At 38.2% G+C, this 18,166-nt stretch overlaps 1 protein-coding gene and 1 pseudogene across 4 annotated transcripts; both read left to right on the top strand.

The window, feature by feature from the left end:
• Positions 1-323: 323 nt before the first annotated feature.
• On the top strand, positions 324-10,438 carry MED18 (mediator complex subunit 18). 4 transcript variants are annotated; one of them, XM_077137446.1, is made up of 3 exons: positions 324-443; positions 1,159-1,303; positions 9,503-10,438. In XM_077137446.1, exons 2-3 carry the CDS (start codon positions 1,231-1,233, stop codon positions 10,054-10,056), a joined length of 627 nt encoding a protein of 208 aa, XP_076993561.1. In that variant the 5' UTR covers positions 324-443; positions 1,159-1,230; the 3' UTR covers positions 10,057-10,438. The 4 variants fall into 4 exon arrangements, with proteins under 4 accessions (XP_076993561.1, XP_076993588.1, XP_076993569.1 ...); XM_077137473.1 differs by having other exon boundaries at positions 369-491; XM_077137454.1 differs by lacking the exon at positions 324-443 and adding an exon at positions 450-561.
• A 6,164-nt stretch (positions 10,439-16,602) lies between these two features.
• Positions 16,603-17,538, top strand: LOC143658479 (small ribosomal subunit protein uS2 pseudogene; annotated as a pseudogene).
• Positions 17,539-18,166: the final 628 nt, after the last annotated feature.

The following is an 18,166-nucleotide window of genomic DNA, read 5'->3' as shown; positions in this document are numbered from 1 at the left end:
CCCCCCAAAAATGGCTTTTTTTTTTTTAATGTCTTTCTTTTATAACATTCTCCCCTTCTCCTCTCATTACTTTGCAGTTCCCTTCCCCAGGTTCTCTTTTCCTCTCTGAGAAGCATTGCTCTGAGTCCAAAGTTTAGGCATGATTTCTTTTTTCAGTCCTATCAGCCCCAGGAGATTTCCTACATAAAAACCTCTCCAGGTCGTCGAACTTGGAAAAAAAATGACGTCACGACCGCGGATCATTCCCATAGGAACGCCGCCATCTTCCATACAACAGCATCAGATCTTGCGCATGCTCGTCTGCTTGCACAGCGGAAGACGGTGTTTCGTGCCCTCTCGGCACCCGTACATTGAGGGATTTGGTAGACGTCTGCCGTCCTACCGGAAGCGGGAAGAAGAGTGGTTACTGTGGTTGTGCTTGGCCGTGCGCTTTCCCTGCTTAGGTAACGTGGGACTGGAAGTTGCTTGGAGCTGTGCTTAAAGGCTCCGAGGTGCGTGGGTGGCTGTAATTCCTGACTTTGCGAGAAGAGGCCAGAGCGCCCGCTAAGTTGTATTTCTAGTGTAAGTGGGTAAGTGGGCACGTGTTCTGGAAGCCAATTTAGGAGTAAACCTCATCTTAAAAGGACTTCGCTTCCCCCCCCCCCCCCCCCACTCACTTTAAAAGGCGCTTTCAGTGTCTAGGAGGCAGAACCCCTGGGTTTCAGTCTGGCCTGAGCTTTGTCACTGACTTGCTCTGTATCCTCGGGCCTCTCTCCTGGTTTCAGTATTTTCGTGTGTAAAAGGAAGGGTAGACAACGTTTCTTAAAATTTAGTTCTTTTGAATTTTATTGTACGTGCATTATGTCATTTGAGCTACACAGACTTGGGGGTCAGGTATCGTTTGCCTCATTACTGTTAGGAAGACACTGAGTCCAGCATGAGAGGTTGCTCAAGATTACACAGCTAGGTTTTGGAGGATTTAGAACTTGGGACGAGAACATTATGCTGGAGCAGGTCAGTCCTGTATATTTCTGTATCATCAATTTTTGGAAAAAAGACCTGTCTAACATAGCAATTACCAAAAAAAAATTGATGAATCTTTTGATATTAAGGCCAGTTACGCAAGCAGACCCATCATCTCTCCATCACTGATGTATAAACAACTCTAACTCTTCTCAGGTGTATCCTGTGCCTTACCTGATTGGGGGCTGAGTCTGATTCTTTTGTCTTTGACTTAATCAGTCAGACATAATGGAGGCTCCTCCAGTCACCATGATGCCTGTCACTGGGGGCACCATTAACATGATGGAGTACCTGCTGCAAGGTAAGTGAACCAGAGAACTTGGATGATTTGTCTCCCTTTATCTTATTCAGTTTCCCTGGAGATGGGAGACTGTTAATACAAAAGCAGCCTGCAGTTTCTGGCACTCCGTAGCCACCTTTTTTTTGTCCCTGCATTTTATTATGAAAAAATTAAAACATACAGAAAACTTCAAGGAATTCTGCAGTGAACCCCTGTATATTTGCTACCCTCATTCTAGTTTTCACTTACTATACTTCCCTTATTATGTATCTGTCCATCTCTCCATCCATCAGTCCATATTATTTTTTATGCATTTCAGTGTAAGTTGAAGACCTCAGTATATTTTCTCCTAAGTACTTGAGCATGCATAAAATTAGAGTTCAAAATTTGTTATTTTCTCTGAAGTAAAATTTATATACAATGAAGTACATAAGTCTTAAGTGGACATTCCATGAATTTTAACAAATGCATTCACCTGTGTAATCCAGACCCTTTTCAGGATATGAACAGAGAAGGTAATGATTTTCAGAAGGTCATATAATGTTTAGTGGAGAGTTTAGACTTTAAATCAGATAATTCATTCAGTAACTTAATAGGCTGGGAATAGGGTTATTTTTACTTCCCAACTTGCTCCTCCTTCCTTCTTCTACATCTCAGTAAGTGGCCCTCTTATTTACCTGTTGCTTAAGCTAAGCAATTAGGAGTAAATCTGTTTTTCATTTTACTCCTTCATCCAGTCTAAGTCTTTTTTACTTTATTTACAAAATGTATTTTAAATATGACTTTTCTCCACCTGCAATACCACTGCCCTAGTTTGTCATCTCTTGTCTGACCTACTTTACTAACCTTCTGCTTCTAATGTTCCTTCCTCTTTTGCTCCTCTCTTGTCCCTTGTCATACAACAGCCGGTGATCTTTAAAAAAAAAATTATAAAAAATATGAAGATAAAAAAATAGACTAGTATACTGAATATTCCATATTCATCATCTAGCTATGCTAACATTTTGCCATATTTGCCTCATTTGTTTTCCTTTGCTGATATTTTTAAAGAAAATTTCGACATCATAACATTTCATCCTTTAACACTTCTATATGTATCTCTTAAAAAAAAGCATATTTTCCTCCATGATCGCAATACCATCATTAGCATTTAACAAAATGAATAATTTTTAATGTCATGTAATACCTAGTCCATATTCAAAATTACTCTGAATACTTTTTTCCCAGGCTTTCAAATGACGTTCTCATTTTCATCATTTGGGTCTCAGGTCAATTGTCTCTTGCCTTAGAAAAGCCTTCTCTGACCATTCCACCCCCTCAGAAAGTTCTTTCCTTCATCCCCACCAGTTGCTCTCTACTCCGTCTCTCTTTTATTTCTTTGTATTTCTGTTAATTTGTTTACTTAGTGTTTTAGTGTTTTCACTACTAAGCCCTAATCTCTGCAGGGCAGGGCCTCCTACTGCCTAGCACAGTGTCTGGCACAGCCTTCAGTAGGTATATGTTAAATGAACCAGCACTTGTTAAGCATTTAAAATGTTTGAGGAATGTAAGAGGATAGATAGGAGCGAAGGTGATTCTCTAATGGGTCTAGAAGTAGTGTTAGCATATTGAAGATGATCAAGATTCAAAGGGGTGGTATAGACCTACGTGTCCCACTGATTCACACTAGAAATATGAATGAGCTCTCATAAGAATTACTTCAAAGATGTGATTCTTGTATAAAGAGTGTTTAAGTCCAGGTTACAAGGGGAAAACTGCTGTTGCATGCGATGAGCTATGTTCAAAAGGAAGCCATCAGCACTGCCACAGCAACAGCAGAGGTAAATAATGGGGTGAGGGACAAGAGTTAAGAGGAGATTTAGATTTCCTATTTGGCAAGGGTGTGTTTATTGGTTTTCTGTCTCTTGGAAACAATGAAATTATCTAAAATTGAGAATGTTGATGGATTGTGAACTTTGGGCCTTCTACATGATGCCTGATGAATGCAGGTGGCAGAAGATGCACTGATAGAGAAGTAGATTGGCAACCAATGGTGTATACTTATGAACGAAGGTTGTGCTGCTACAAGAAAAGAACAATGTCGTGAGGCATGCAATGAGATGACTTAAATGTGGTACATTTGGTTAGACAAAATAAACCAGAAACAAAAAAGCAACAATTGTATGCTCACCTTCAGAAAATGCTTGTAAGAACATAGGAGCCTAGATTGTAAGCTTTTAGAGCAGACACATTAAGTCTGGAGTGGTGATTATTATTTCTGGATTTTGGGAGGCTGTTTTATATATATAACCTGATATTTAGAGATAAGAATGAAGCCAAACAGGTTGGGGTTAAAGTAATTCAAAACATAGGGGTAAGGAAGACAGTGTCTTTATTTTAGAACCACACATACTCTTTGAGACCAATGGAAGAGAGTTTTATTTGATCTGGAACTGAACTTTTCTGTAGTGCATAATCTAATTCAACCTATCTGTATAGCTCATTTGAACAATTGAAACATAGGAAGCACAGAATAAGAAAGAGGTCCTTTAATCCTGTATGTTTATTGTAATGCCTGGAAACATCTTAGAATATATTAAGCAGATAATCACAAAGTATTGGTAAAGTCCCCTAAGGGAGGGGAGAAAGAATACAGAACTGTTAAACCATACCATCAGGGAATCCCCTGATACTGTCAGACTTTAAAAAAAAAAATGTTTGAGGAATGAACAAAACATGCCTGAAAATGCAGGATATAATATAATCCATGATCACTGAGACCTGGTCTGTTGCTCTTCCTACAATATTGTTTCCTAAAATTCAGTCATTTGATTCTCTCTTTTAAATTTTTCCATAATTACAGTACTGTGCTATTATCTAACAGATTTATTCAACTAATATTTGAATATGTTCCTAGTATTACAGAATTGGAGAGAGAAAGATGACTAAAACAATTTAATATATAATTTATACATTGAAAGATGACTAAAAATAGAGAAGAGACAGGCTAAAGAAAAATAAAGCAGGAGATAGGCTACTTTAGTCAGGGTGGCCAGAAATATCTTTCTGTTAAAGTGACATTTAAGCCAAGAACTGAAAAAGTGATGGGGTGTGCCATGCAGATATCTGAAGGAAGAACATCTAAACATAGGGATTAAGTTCCAATAATGTCCTTTTGAGCATTTTCTCCTCCATTCTTGGATCCCATTCAGTATCTTGTATTGCATTTAATTGCCATTATCTCTTTAATTTTTCTCTCTCACTTTTTTAATTGTGGAAACATATATACAACATAAATCATCCCATCCCAAGCTCTCCCAAGTATAATCCTCACCACCATTCATTGCTAAAACTTTCCCTTTGCCCTAAACAGAATCCATACCTTCATTTTGGATTAACCCTTTGTTGCCCCTGCTCCCCATGCCCACTCCCCACACCCAGTAATCTGCACTGTACTTTCTGTCTCTATGCGTTTGCGTAGTCTCTGACATTTTCTTTGTGGTTACCATGGGGCCTAAATTTAACATATTAACTCTATAACAATTTCGTATTGTTTCCTTTGATACCACTTAACTTCAGTAGCACACAAACTGTCCTTCACTCCCCTATTCCCCCACCTTTATGTAGTTCTTGTCACAAATTACATTTTTATTTGTTGAGTCCAAAACCATTGATTTATCTTGACATTTTAAGAATTTGCCTTTTAGATTCTATAAGAAGTAAGAAGTGGAGTTATAAATAAATACTCTAGCACTGGTGTTTATGTTTATCCATGTCATTATCTTTACTGAAGATCTTTATTTCTTCATGTGTCTTCAGACAGTTGTCCAGTGTCCTTTACTCCTTTACTGTTGCTTGTAGAAAGCCTGTGGAGTGACGACCAACTCCTCAGCTTTTGTTTATCTGGGAATGTCTGTTGTGTTTATATATATATATTCTTTTTTTTAAATTGAATATCTTCCCTTATCATACAGACCATTCAAAGTATGCAATGTCTCACAATATTATCACATAGTTGTGTATTCATCACCATGATCATTTTTAGAACATTTGAATCACACCAGAAAAAAAAAGAGAAATAAGGAAAAAAATACATCCTGTACCCATTACCCCTCCCTCTGATTTGACCACTGATACAGAAATCTGCCCTTTTTTTCTTACCTGTTATCTCCTCCACCATTATTTATTCATTTTTGTCCTTATTTTTTACTCATCTCTCCATAGCATAAAAAAAGGAAGTGTCAGCCTCTTTTTCACCTTTGTGAAAACAAGATTTACACAGTCACAGTAAAAGGTATATAGTTATACAGTTTTTAACTTATAAGTTAAAAAAGTTATATAACTTTTAAGTTATATAACTTTACACTGTATATAGTTATACAGTGTAAAGGTATACACCTTTACACAGTAAAAGGTATATAGTTATACAGTTGTCTTTAAGAATCGAAGTCTCTGGAATACAGTTCAGTTTCCCTCTAGCCACACCAATATGCTATAAACTAAAAAGGGATATCTGTATAAATGCATAAGCATAATCTCCAGGTTAACCTCTTGACTTTGTTTGAAATCTCTCAGCCAGTGAAACTTTGTCTCATTTCTCTCTTCCCTCTTTTGGTCAAGAGGCTCTCTCAATCCCATGATGCCAGGTACCAGCTCATCCCCAGGAATCATGTCCCATATTGCCAGGGAGCTTTACAGTCCTGGGAGTCATGTCCCATGTCAGGGGGAGGACAGTGAGTTCGCCTGCTGAGCTGGCTTAGAGAGGCCACATCTGAGCAATAGAAGAGGCTCTCTGGAGATGAGTCTTAGGCATAATTATAAGTAGGCGTAGCTTCTTTTCAGGAATAAGTTTTGTAGAGGTGAACCCCAAGATCAAGGGCTTGTCCTATTAAATTGTTTGTCCCCAATGCTTGTGAGAACATCAGGAATTCTCCAGGTGGGAAAGTTTAATCTTTAATCCTTTCTCCCCAATCCCTCCAGGGGGCTTTGCAAATACTTTTTTATTCTCTGCTCAGATTACTCTGGGTTGTATCAGGGCATCACACTGACTTAGGCAAACCAACAAGATCTCACCCCATATTCAAGATTCCATGTAATTATTGTGTGCGAATAAACTGACCATACAAGTTAAATTAGATAGTGTGCTACCAAAATTTTAAATTTTGCAGTAAAAGTTGAGGTTTTAAATATAAACCATATCATCCTTTACCTTGTGTTCTGGTTTATCTTAGTCCTGTCCTATTTGGGAATGTCTTAATCCCTTCCTCATTTTTTTTGTTTTTGTTTTGTTTTGTTTTTTACATGGGCAGGCACCAGGAATCAAACCCAGGTCTCTGGCATGGCAGGTGAGAACTCTGCCATTGAGCCCCCGTTGCCCACCCCCTCCCTCATACCTCCTCCCTCATTTTTGAAAGACGGTTTTACCAGATATAGAATTCTTGGTTGGCGATTTTTTGTTTCCAGCACTTTAAATAGGTCTTTCCACTGCCTATTTGCCTCCATGATTTCTAAAGAGAAATTGACATTTAATCTTATTGAGGCTTCCTTATATGTAACACATTGCTTCCCTTTTGCAGCTTTCAGAATTCTCTCTTTATTTTTGGCATTTGACAGTTTGATTATAATATGCCATGGTGTGGGTCTATTTGGTTTTATCCTGTTTAGAGTTTGTTGAGCATCTTGGATATGTATATTCATGTCTTCCATTAAAGTTGGGAAGTTTTCCACCATTATTTCTTTGAATATTCTCCCTGCCCCTTTCTGTCTCCTTCTGGGATTCCCACAATGCATATATTAGTATACTTGATGGTGTGTCACAGGTTGCTCAGGCTCTGTTACTTTTCTCCATTCTTTCGTCTTTCTGCTCTTCACTGTAGATGATTTCAGTGGTCTTATCTTCCAAGTTCACTGATTCTTTATTCTGCCAGCCCCAGTCTGCTCTTGAATCTCTGGGAGTTTGTTATTTCTGTTACTATGTATTCAGCTCTGTTTGGTTCCTTTTCATAATTTTCATCTCTTGATTGGTACTCTTTATGAGTTCATGTATCATTTTCCTGATTTCCTTTCATTCTTTGTCCGTGCTTTCTGTTAGATTTTTGAGCAAATTTGGGACCAGTTTTTTTAAAGTCTATGTTTGGTGTGACCCAGGTCATCCTCAGTGATGGTGTCTAATGCTTTAACCTTCTCCTTTGCCTGGGCCATTGCTTCCTGTTTCTTTATATGTTTTGTAATCTTTTGTTGAAACCTATACATTTTGATGTCTTAATGTGTTATTGTTGAAATTTAGACTCTGAAGTATCTGTTCCTTAAGTTAGTATCTAGCTAGTGTTACGACAGAGCTTTCCTAGGATGCCAGGAGCTACCAACAACAACAAAAAGTAGGAAAAAAAGAAAATACCTTTCCACGTCTTTGCAGGTTGACCTGTCTCCTGTAGAGTTTATCCAAACAGTCACTTTAGAAAATAGCTCCAGTCCAAAGCATAGGGACCTCCCTGGCCCTTTGTGTACGTATTTCTGGGGCATGGGTGTTTGGCTCTGGGAATACTCCTGTCCTTTCTTCCCTAAGAAACAGCTCACAGTCTAGGCACTGCACTGTATGTCCTACAGCCAGCAGTCCCTTGCCCCAGGCAGCCACTTGGCTTCCCTCCCATGGCGTTCTTTAAGAGAGCTTGGTGAGCTGTCTCTACATGCAGGGCAAGTTCTGTGATGGCATATCCCTCAGGCCACCACCAGACCACCAGACAGATTGGGCTGGACATCCATGTTCCCATTTTGTTCATGAATTTTGCACAGCTCCCTCTGGAACCTAGACTACAGGCCTAAACTGGTAGCCAGTGACAGGATGGCAGGACAAACCAGCCAGACCACCTTGAGATGCTTCCACTTTTAAGTGGCTTTTTTCTTAATTCAGTGCTCTCCCTGTTGCTGTAATCTTTTAACTGTCTTCTGGAGCTTTGGGAAAGATGTTTCTGCCAGTTCTTGCTGGTTGTTCAAAAAGCTTTTGTGGTGGAATGGAGCCGTGAAGCTTCTCACTCCACCATCTTGATTGGGACCTGCCTTGATGTTTTTAAAGACTCACTTGGCTTTTGCATGGAGAATAGAAGAAGAAGACAAGGGTTGAAGCAGGATAGTGTAAAGACTAAGGCAAGAAATGAAAGAGATTTGGACAACATGAAAGTGACTGAGGGAATGAGTAGTGGTTAGATTCTGCATTTATTTCAAACATATGAATTGGACGTTGGGTGTAGGAGAAAGAAAGGAATCAAAGATGATTCTGTGTTTTTTGGCCAGGCAGTTGCAAGCAGGGAGTTCCCATTTACTGTGTTAGAGAAAACTGCAGGAGGAATAAATTTGTGGAGGAAAAAAATCAATTTCATATTGAACAGGTAAAGATGGAAATGTCTATTAGGTATCCAAGTAGAGTAGTTGAGTAGACAGTTGTATGCATGAGCTGATAGTTTGTGAGATATAAATGTGAGAGTCCCCAGGGTATAGATGATATTTAATGTCATTAGGTCATCTAAAGAGGAAGAGACTTAATAGAGAAGAGGACCAGGACTGGGTTCTAGGATCCTCCAGTGTTTAAGGAAGATGAGAAAGAACCAACAAAGAAAGAAGACTTAAAAGGAATGGTCAGTGAGTTAGGTGAGGAACCAAGAGAGAATTGTGTCTTAGAGGCCAAGGAAAGAAAGTATTTCAGAGTGAGTATAAACCATAACAACTGTTTCAGATACTGCCACAGTGATGACTAAGATGAGGACTAAGAATTACTTAACCTGTTTCATTGAAACAGATCATTCTCTTTTACTTAAATATGTTACTTCAAAAAGAAGCTTTATATTTCTTTTATAAATGGAAAACCTTTCTTTGCTGGAAATGGAAGATAACTTAAAATATATAAAATGACAACAAAATAGTATTATTACGTTTCAGATAGATACTGTTGTCTGTTAAAGGCTGTGTGCCCCAGACAAGCTGGAGATTAGCAAGTGGTAGAGAGGGCCTAAAGTCTTCCTAGTACCAAATAAGAAAATGCAAAAAATTGCTAAAGGAATAACTTTCTCATGATATTAATGCAATACTTTGGCAGTATCATCCCTTAAAATCTCACCTATTGGGCCTAGACTTTACGAAACAGTACTCTAAACTGCTGTGGTTTGTCATACAACTCTTTTGAATCTTCTGCTGATTCCATGACCCAGAATGAAAGATTGGACTCAATAATTCTTTTTCTCTCCTTAGGAAGTGTTTTAGATCACAGCTTGGAAAGCCTCATCCATCGCCTTCGTGGTTTGTGTGACAACATGGAACCTGAGACTTTCCTTGACCATGAGATGGTATTCCTCCTTAAGGGCCAGCAGGCCAGCCCATTTGTTCTCAGGGCTCGGCGTTCTATGGATAGGGCAGGGGCACCCTGGCACCTGCGCTACCTAGGACAGCCAGAAATGGGAGACAAAAATCGCCATGCCCTGGTGCGAAACTGTGTGGACATTGCCACATCTGAGAACCTCACCGACTTCCTGATGGAAATGGGCTTCCGCATGGACCATGAATTTGTCGCCAAAGGACACTTGTTCCGTAAGGGCATCATGAAGATTATGGTGTATAAGATTTTCCGCCTCCTGGTGCCCGGGAACACAGATAGCATTGAGGCCTTGTCACTCTCCTATCTTGTGGAGCTAAGTGTTGTTGCACCAGCTGGGCAGGACATGGTCTCAGATGACATGAGGAACTTTGCTGAGCAGCTGAAGCCTCTGGTTCACCTAGAGAAAATAGACCCCAAAAGGCTCATGTGACTAAGAGGAGCTGTCCATCATTGGGGCCTGTCCTCACCTGTTACAAAAAAGGCATTATAAATGCCTGACTTCACTGCCGCCCAGGCCTCCTTGCCCCCAGGAAGAAGGGCAGTGAGGACTTGGTTGATTCATTGCATTCTTGTCCTTATGTGGTGGTTTCCCTTTTGTGATAGCCTGTCTGCATGTGAGACTCAGAATTACATTAAGACTATATCTAATCCCTTCCACATAACAGGGGGACACTGGAAGAAATTCACTTTGGGACAGAAAAATCTTGATTGTTTAACCATTTGTGTATAAAAGTTTGTAATGTAGAAACTGTGATCTTGTGTGGTAATAAAGACTATTAAGAGAAATGTCTGCATAATTCTGTGTTTCTTTACTTTGCTATCCTATTAATTTGGGGTGAACTTATTACCAGTTAGAGCAAGAAGAAATGACAGGTCCTATTTTAATTTTGATAGAGATGATAGTTTTTGCCTTTCATAAAAGTGCTTGCTTGTTGAAAAATTTTAAATACAAACCAAAGAATTTTTAAAAACCCTATAATCCTATTATCTAAATAGATGTGCTATTTCTCTTTTGGTGTATATATATCTTTCTAGAATTGTTTTTTAATGATAGCATTTTATTTTATAAAATTATGCATATACTGGTTTGCTGTCTTTTTGCATTTAATACATCAATAACACCTTTACAGGACATTAGACTACAGGGTCTTTTTGTTAAAAAAAAGAAATTAGCTAATTTGTTGGCTTTTTATCATGTGTCAGTGCTTTAATTACACTAGCTGATTTAATCTTCACAACAGTCCCAGATTATAAATAGGGAAATGACACAGCTTCTAAGTAGGAGAGCTGAGATTTAAATAATGGCAATTGTAATTCCTGTTTGTATTCTAGCATATGGATATGTCATGAATTAAGTCCTCTATTATTTGATTTTTAGCTTGATTCTAATTTTTTGCTTTTGTAAACAATCCTGTAATACTAGTATTTTTAATTAAATCTTTGTTGACATCTACAGTTATTCTTTAGGATGAATTCTAGGAAACTGCTGAGTCAATGAGTAATGCTATTTCTAGACTTTTGCCATGCATTGCCAAATGCCTTCCAGAAATGTCCCAGTTTTCATTCCTACCAGTTTTGAATGAGGTTTCTAGCACTATTGCCAACTCTGGATTTATGAAAATTCATTTTCCCATTTGATGATTAATGGTGAATAATTTTAATTTTTTTAAGTATTCCCCAGGGAGGTTCAATTTTTTTTATGATTATTGGCCTCTTTTCTTATATGAATTCCCTTTTTTCATTGATTTTTAGTAATTTTCCCCACTTATCATGTAATTAATGAAGTGTTTTTTTTTTAAGTAACAATTCTTAGTGGGATAAATGATCATGTCAATATTTTTAGAATTTTTAATACTCTGGAGAGAGTTTGGTTTGCTAAAAATTCTAGGATACTCAAATTTGTTATTTTTTTTCTAGGAACTTCCACTTGGTTATCATCCCAGTTGAGCTACACTAAACAAATCATAAACCCCTTTGGATCTCAGTTTGCCACTCCTAAGATATATGACCTACTCTAATAGGATGCTTTGGGGTCTAAATAACAAAATCTTTTTTAAAAAGCCTTAAACAATAAAGATGGGATTATCTCACCTAATGATTAGTCCCAAAGTGGGGCTACTCCCAAGTTGATTAGTTGATTATTTCACCAGCTCTGGGATCCTTTTCTTGACTTTCCTCTGCATGTTTTCACGGTTGCTTTTTTCCTGCTGCAGGCAGGCCCCTTTCTTGTTTTGTAGTCTTTCCCTTTATTCCTAAACTACTCTCATTCCCTGTATCCTATGGGCATTTGTCATGGTCAGGTTCATGTGTCAACTTGGCCAAGTGGTGGTACCTGTTTTGTCTGGTTGGGTAAGTGCTGGCCTGTGGTGATGAGGACATCTCATAGAATTAAATCATGATCATGTCAGCTGCATCCACAGCTGATTCCATTTGTAATCAGCCAAGGGGCAATTCTTCTGCAATGAGTGATGCTTAATCTAATCACTGGAAGCCTTTTAAGGAGGATTCAAAAGAGACAGGCTCCCTTCCTGCTTTGGCCAGTGAGCCTCTCCTGTGGATTTTGGACTCTGCGTTCCCACGGTTACGTGAGACAGTTTTATAAATTTTATATTTGTATTTCTTGTTGATTCTGTTTCTCTAGAGAACTCTAAGACAGCATCTGATGTGTCTGTAATATGTATCTCATAAATGTGTAGTCACATATGTTCAATTCACATAAATGATACTATGCTATAATTTTTGTTACTGTTAAAAAATTAACATTGCTTTTGTGATCTGCTCTTGTTGCTATATGTATGTCTATCTCCTACCTCCCAACTTGCATATGCTTTCTTGTTAACAGTAGTAATAATAGCATTTAGATAGTGCTTAACTCTGCGGCAGGTATATTAGATATTTGTTTTTTAAATAGCTATTAAAATTGTTGTTAATAATTAGATATTCTTATATAATAAGGAAGCATTTTGTCTAATAATTAAATTTTTGAATAAATAGAAAAGGAAAAAATACATTAAAAATCTGGAGTCTTATAGAGCAATCTATTAGAAATAAAGAAAGAACAGATCCACAGGAATTTATGATAATGCACAGTTAAGTTGACTTAGTTTTTATTCAACTCTATTTTTTCAACTCCCTGACATTTCTTCCTTTGTTTATTTTCTCCCACCACCCCGTTTTCCTTTGTAAAACTAAATGATCCCTGATTTTAAAAATATGTATTTTTATTGAGAAATCTTCACACACATACATTTTCCATATATGGTATACAATGACATTAGATATTTTAACTCATGTACTTGTCACAAAAATCATGTGGTCGATACTACTCTCTGAGACGGGCACAGAGAGGTTATGTAAATTTTCTGTCCATACTCAGAACTAGTCAGTGGTGGAGTCTGAATTTCACCGGAAGCAGTCTTGCTTCAGAATCAAGGCACATGATCATTAAGCATCCACCATGTTTTACTCAGTTCCTTGATTGAGGAAAACCTAGATTGCCTTCAACTTTCCACTACCATAAAAAAATGCTATACAAAGCAAATTTGTAGATTGGTGTGAAAATTCCACTGAGCCATAAAGCTAAGGGCAGACCCAATTTTGCAACATAAACACTGCCAATATCTTCTGGTTTGTCACCTTCCTGTTAACTTTGTGATGTCATTAGTTCAATAGCTTTATTAAGTTTTTTTTTTTGGGGGGGGGGTGCGTGGTACAGGAATCAAACCCAGGTCTCCTGTATGAAAGGCGAGCTTTCTACCACTGAACCACCTCTGCACCCTGCTTTACTAAGTTTTAATGACAAATCCATTGATTTTTGAACTTTTTGTTTACAGTTTTACTTAGGAAGCCCTTTTTTACTCCTAGGCTGCATAGATTTTCTGACATTTTCTTATATTCGTTAAAATTATAATTTTAACTTTCACATTTAGGTCTTTAATCCATTTGGAACCCATCTTTTGTATGGTTTCAAGTCAAAATCCAGTTTTTGTTTTTATTTTTTTCAAAATCCAGTTTTATTCTCCCTACAGTGAATTAATTATTCGACTACCATCTGAGAAACAATCCATTTTCTTTTCATTGCATGTAATGCCATGTTTATCGCACAAATTAGGTTCCCATGTATGTACTTTATTTCTAAGCTCTCTATTCTATCCCACAGGTCATTTTGTTTAGGTGCCAGCATCTTAATGTTTTTATTACTGTGGCATTGTGCTAGAGCCAGTTCTACCAGTAGGACAGGTACCCTTTGTTTTTTCCTTAAGATAGTTTTCATGGACCTATATTCTTTCATATTCATTTTAGAGTAAGATTTAGTTTCTCAAATATTATGCCTGGAAGGTTTATAGGAATTTTACTGAATATGTATAGATTAAATTGGGGGAGAACTGACATCTTGACATCTTTCCCTAAAACACACTTCCCCAGAATTCAATGTGAGGGAAAGACTTGACCTTGTCTCATTCAATCTCTGCTAAAATGTCAGAGAAGCCTTCACGGACCTTCCTGATTTAAGTAGCATCGCCCCTCCCTATCACTCTCTGTCTCTTCAGCCTGTTACATATTTTTTCCATGGCATTTATTACTCTCCAGCTTTAAATCATTGATTCACTGCCTTCTCTACTAGAGTGTAAGATTCATGAGGGTAGACACTGTGTTCTGTTCTTTGCTATTTCCCTAGCCCCTAGAACAGTGCCTAGCAATGGTAGGCACTCAGTGAATATTTGTTAAACAAATGAAATCTTTAGAATGTTAAGGTTGTCTCAACTATGACATTTATTCAGGTCTTCTTATGCCCTTGAATGGAGTTTAACTTTTTTCTTGATCAACTTCTTAGGCATTGTTTTTTCGGTTAATTACCATAGACTAGGAGTCAGCAAACTGCACTTGCGTGCATTGTTTGGCTGCCTGTTTTGTAAATCACAGTTTATTGAAACACAGCCAACTTCATCTCATTTAAATATTGTACATGGCTATTTTGGTGCTATAACAACATGGTGGAGTATCTGTGATGGACTGTGTGGCCTGCAAAGCCAGAAATATTTACTACCTGGCCCTTTACAGGCCCTTGCCAGGTTACTAGGACTATAGTTTAGTTGCTATTGTAGATAGTGTTTTTTTGTTATTTGTTTTTTTTATCTTTAGGTTGGTTATTCCAGGTAGAAATAACACTATTAGTTTTTTAAGTTGATTTATTTTCCTTGCAAACTTCCTTAACGTTTATATTTCCAATAGTTTGTTGATTCTGTTGTGTTTTCTATGTAGATGATCGTATCATTGGCAAGAAATGAGTGTGTCTCTTCACCTCCTATATTCACCTTTTTTATTCTTTTTTTATTCTTTCACCTCTTTCTTGTCTGAAAGCATTGGCCAGGCTTTCCAACATTCTAATAAACACTAGTGTAATGATGAGTATCCATGGTTTAGTCCTGATTTTAACGTTCTTGCATAAAGTTTCTGTATTAAGTGTGATTATTTCCTGTAAGTTTCTGTTTGTCGTATGGACTTCTTATCAAATCAAGAAGCTTCTAGCTCTAATTTTCTGGGTTATTTTAAAAATCATGCATGTATTGAAATATATAGCCTATATATATATATATATATATATACACACTGAAAGAAGCATGATTTATCTCCTTTACTCCATTAATGTGGTAAATTATATTGACAATTTTTCTGCTATTGGACCATTCTTGTACCCCTAGGATAACCTCTCTATGTCATGTATATTATCTTTTGAATATGTTGCATTTGGGTACCTATTATTTAGGATTTTTGCTTTGTGGACTTCCTTAATTGCCATTCAGAGATCTATACAATTGAGCTACTCTCTATTTTTCCAACTTTCCCTGTTGTACTAAAACTAAAATTACAGTCCCTGTCTTTATTTAATAGCTCCTATTGTAATGACAGAAAGAGATATTTTTATGGTTAGTGTAGTCATAAAAGTTATGCAAGCAAAGGGCTCCTTCCCAAAACAAGTGCGTCTTTAGGACTAACCAAAGAATTTCTATTTCCTTTTCCTTGGCTACACCTCAGTGGTTTTGCTTATGTATAGTCTTGATATCCTTTCACCTTTGCGTTTTCCACTCATCTCTGCCTGTGTGCCTCCCACACAACCAAAAAGCAAGATCAAACAATGGGAAGCATGTAATATGGTGGCTAAGAACTCTGGCTTGGAAGACAGACATAGGGTCCAATTCTAGCTATGCCATAACTAGCTGTGTGACCTCGGATATATTGCATCACCTTTCAGAGAATCCAATTCCTTATCTATCAAACTGTGGATAATAATACTTCTATCACATAGAGAATACAATGTGCTGACGTGTGTGAAGGTTTATAATAGGGGCCTGACAGGTCCTTGGCATTTTCCCTTTCTGTCCTATGATAACTTGTGGACCACAAGAAGGGCAAGAAGACTTTTTCTTCTTAACTCTGACCTCTGATCGCCCTCATTTCATATTTCATTGTGTTCCCCGTACAATAATTCTATGCACGTGTATTTTGGTTTCTAGCTCTCTCATTTAATAGTTGTTTGTGTCTTGTGCAAGTTACCTAAACCCTCAGAATGTCTTTTTTTCTCATCTGCAAAACAAGCAAAATTAGAGTACTGACCACATAAGGTTGTCATACAAATTAAAGAATCAATATATGTAAAGACCTAGTAGAGTATTTAGCACATAAGTGCTTACAAGCTAGCTATTTTCAACTTTAGTACTATTAACAAGACTATACACTTCCTAAGAAGAGGAAATATGTTTTGTAGTATAGCATAATGGTTAAGAGATCAGATTCTGGAGACCTAAGTTCAGTTCCTGACTACACTATATGTATGTTGCCCAAACTGGGTAAAATTCTTTAGGTCTCAGTTTTGTTATCTGCAAAATGGGGATGATACTTTTTCCGCACTACCCAGAGAGAGGTCCCTATGGCATTGTCCTTGGTACCTGTTGTAACTTAAAGGAAAACTTAAACAATGTCTAGAATGCTTGATGTCCTGCGGATGAAGGAGAAGGATGTCCTCAAATTTCTTGCAGCAGGAACCCACTTAGTTTGCAGTAACCTTGACTTCCAAAAGGAATAGTACATTTAAAAATGGAAAAATGATGGCATCTATGTCATAAATCTGAAGAGGACCTAGGAGAAGCTTCTGCTGGCAGCTCGTGCCATTGTTGCCATTGAAAACCCCTCTGATGTCAGCATCATATCCTCCAGGAATACCAGCCAGTGGGCTGTGCTAAGGTTTGCTGCTGCCACTAGAGCAACTCCCGTTGCTGGAGTTCACTCCTGGAACTTTCACTGACCAGATCCAGGCAGCCTTTCAGGAGCTGCATCTTCCGATGGTGACCGATCCCAAGGCTGACCACCAGCCTCTTAAGGCATCCTAGGTTAACCTGCCCACCATCGCTCAGTGTAACACAGATTCTCCTCTGTGCTGTGTGAACATTGCCATCCCATGCAACAATAAGGGAGCTCACTCAGTGGATCTGATGTGGGGTTGCTAGCCCGGGAAGTTCTGTGCATGCATGGCACTATCTCCCGTGAGCACCCGTAGGAAGTCATGCCCGATCTCTACTTCTACAGAGATCCTGAAGAGATTGAAAATGAAGAGCAGGCTGCTGCTGAAAAACCTGTGACCAAGGAGGAATTTCAGGGTGAATGAACTATTCCATCTCCTGAATTTACTGCTACTCAACCCAAAGTTGCAGACTGGTCTGAAGGCATACAGGTCCCCTCTGTACCTGTTCAGCAGTTCTCTACTAAAGACTGGAGTGCTCAGCCTGCACCTGAAGACTGGTCTGCAGCTCCCACTACTCAGGCCACTGAGTGGGTAGGAACAACCACTGAGTGTCATAAGCTGGTTTTCCACTGGCTCTTAAACAAAAATGGAAATGAGATTGCTGGAAAATAAACAAGTTTCTATTTAAAAAAGGGGGTGGTGGTGGTGGTGATAATAGAATAGTTCCTAGTATTAAGTGAGATAATCTACTCGCTTATCATTTAGTACAGTGCCAGGCATAAATATTGATTTATTGGTCAATTAATACTTGTAGGCAAAGTGCAAAATTTTTTACTTAGCATTGTTCTAGATTTATTTTTCTGTGAACCCTATAACCTGTACTGTGCTGGTTTCAAACTTATATACCCCAGAAAAGCTATGTTCTTTTAATCCATTCTTCTGGGGGCAGACCTATTGTGGGTGGGATCTTTTGATTTTAGTTTGTCTCCATGGAGATGTAACCCAGCCCATTCGAGCCCCTCCTTTACTGGAGTCTTTAAGAGGACTCAGGGGAAGGGAGGGCTCAGAAAGAAAATGCCCCAGGAGAAGACGGAAGGATCCACAGGAGCTGAGAGAGCAGTTAAGAGATGAAATCTAGAGAAAAGCTTTTAAAGGAGGAAGAGAGCCATTGAAACCAGAGGCAGAAGAGAAGAACTGGCAGACGTCACCAGATATCTTCCCATGTGACAGAGGAACCCCTAATACCAGCAGCTTTTCCTCCAAGGAGGTATCCTTTTGTGATGCCTTAGTCTGGATGTTT

Source organism: Tamandua tetradactyla, chromosome 2, assembly GCF_023851605.1.
Source record: "Tamandua tetradactyla isolate mTamTet1 chromosome 2, mTamTet1.pri, whole genome shotgun sequence".
Lineage (NCBI taxonomy): Eukaryota > Metazoa > Chordata > Mammalia > Pilosa > Myrmecophagidae > Tamandua > Tamandua tetradactyla.
The sequence above is the reverse complement of the archived record's forward strand: the minus strand, read 5'-3'. Positions and strand labels throughout refer to the sequence as shown.

What these genes read in the sequence shown, in the direction of transcription:
- MED18 (XM_077137446.1), top strand. Translation starts at nt 1,231, where the DNA reads ATGGAGGCTCCTCCAGTCACCATGATGCCTGTCACTGGGGGCACCATT. An exon ending in GATGGAGTACCTGCTGCAAG is followed by an intron (nt 1,304 to 9,502) that starts GTAAGTGAACCA and finishes TTCTCTCCTTAG; the next exon opens with GAAGTGTTTTAGATCACAGC.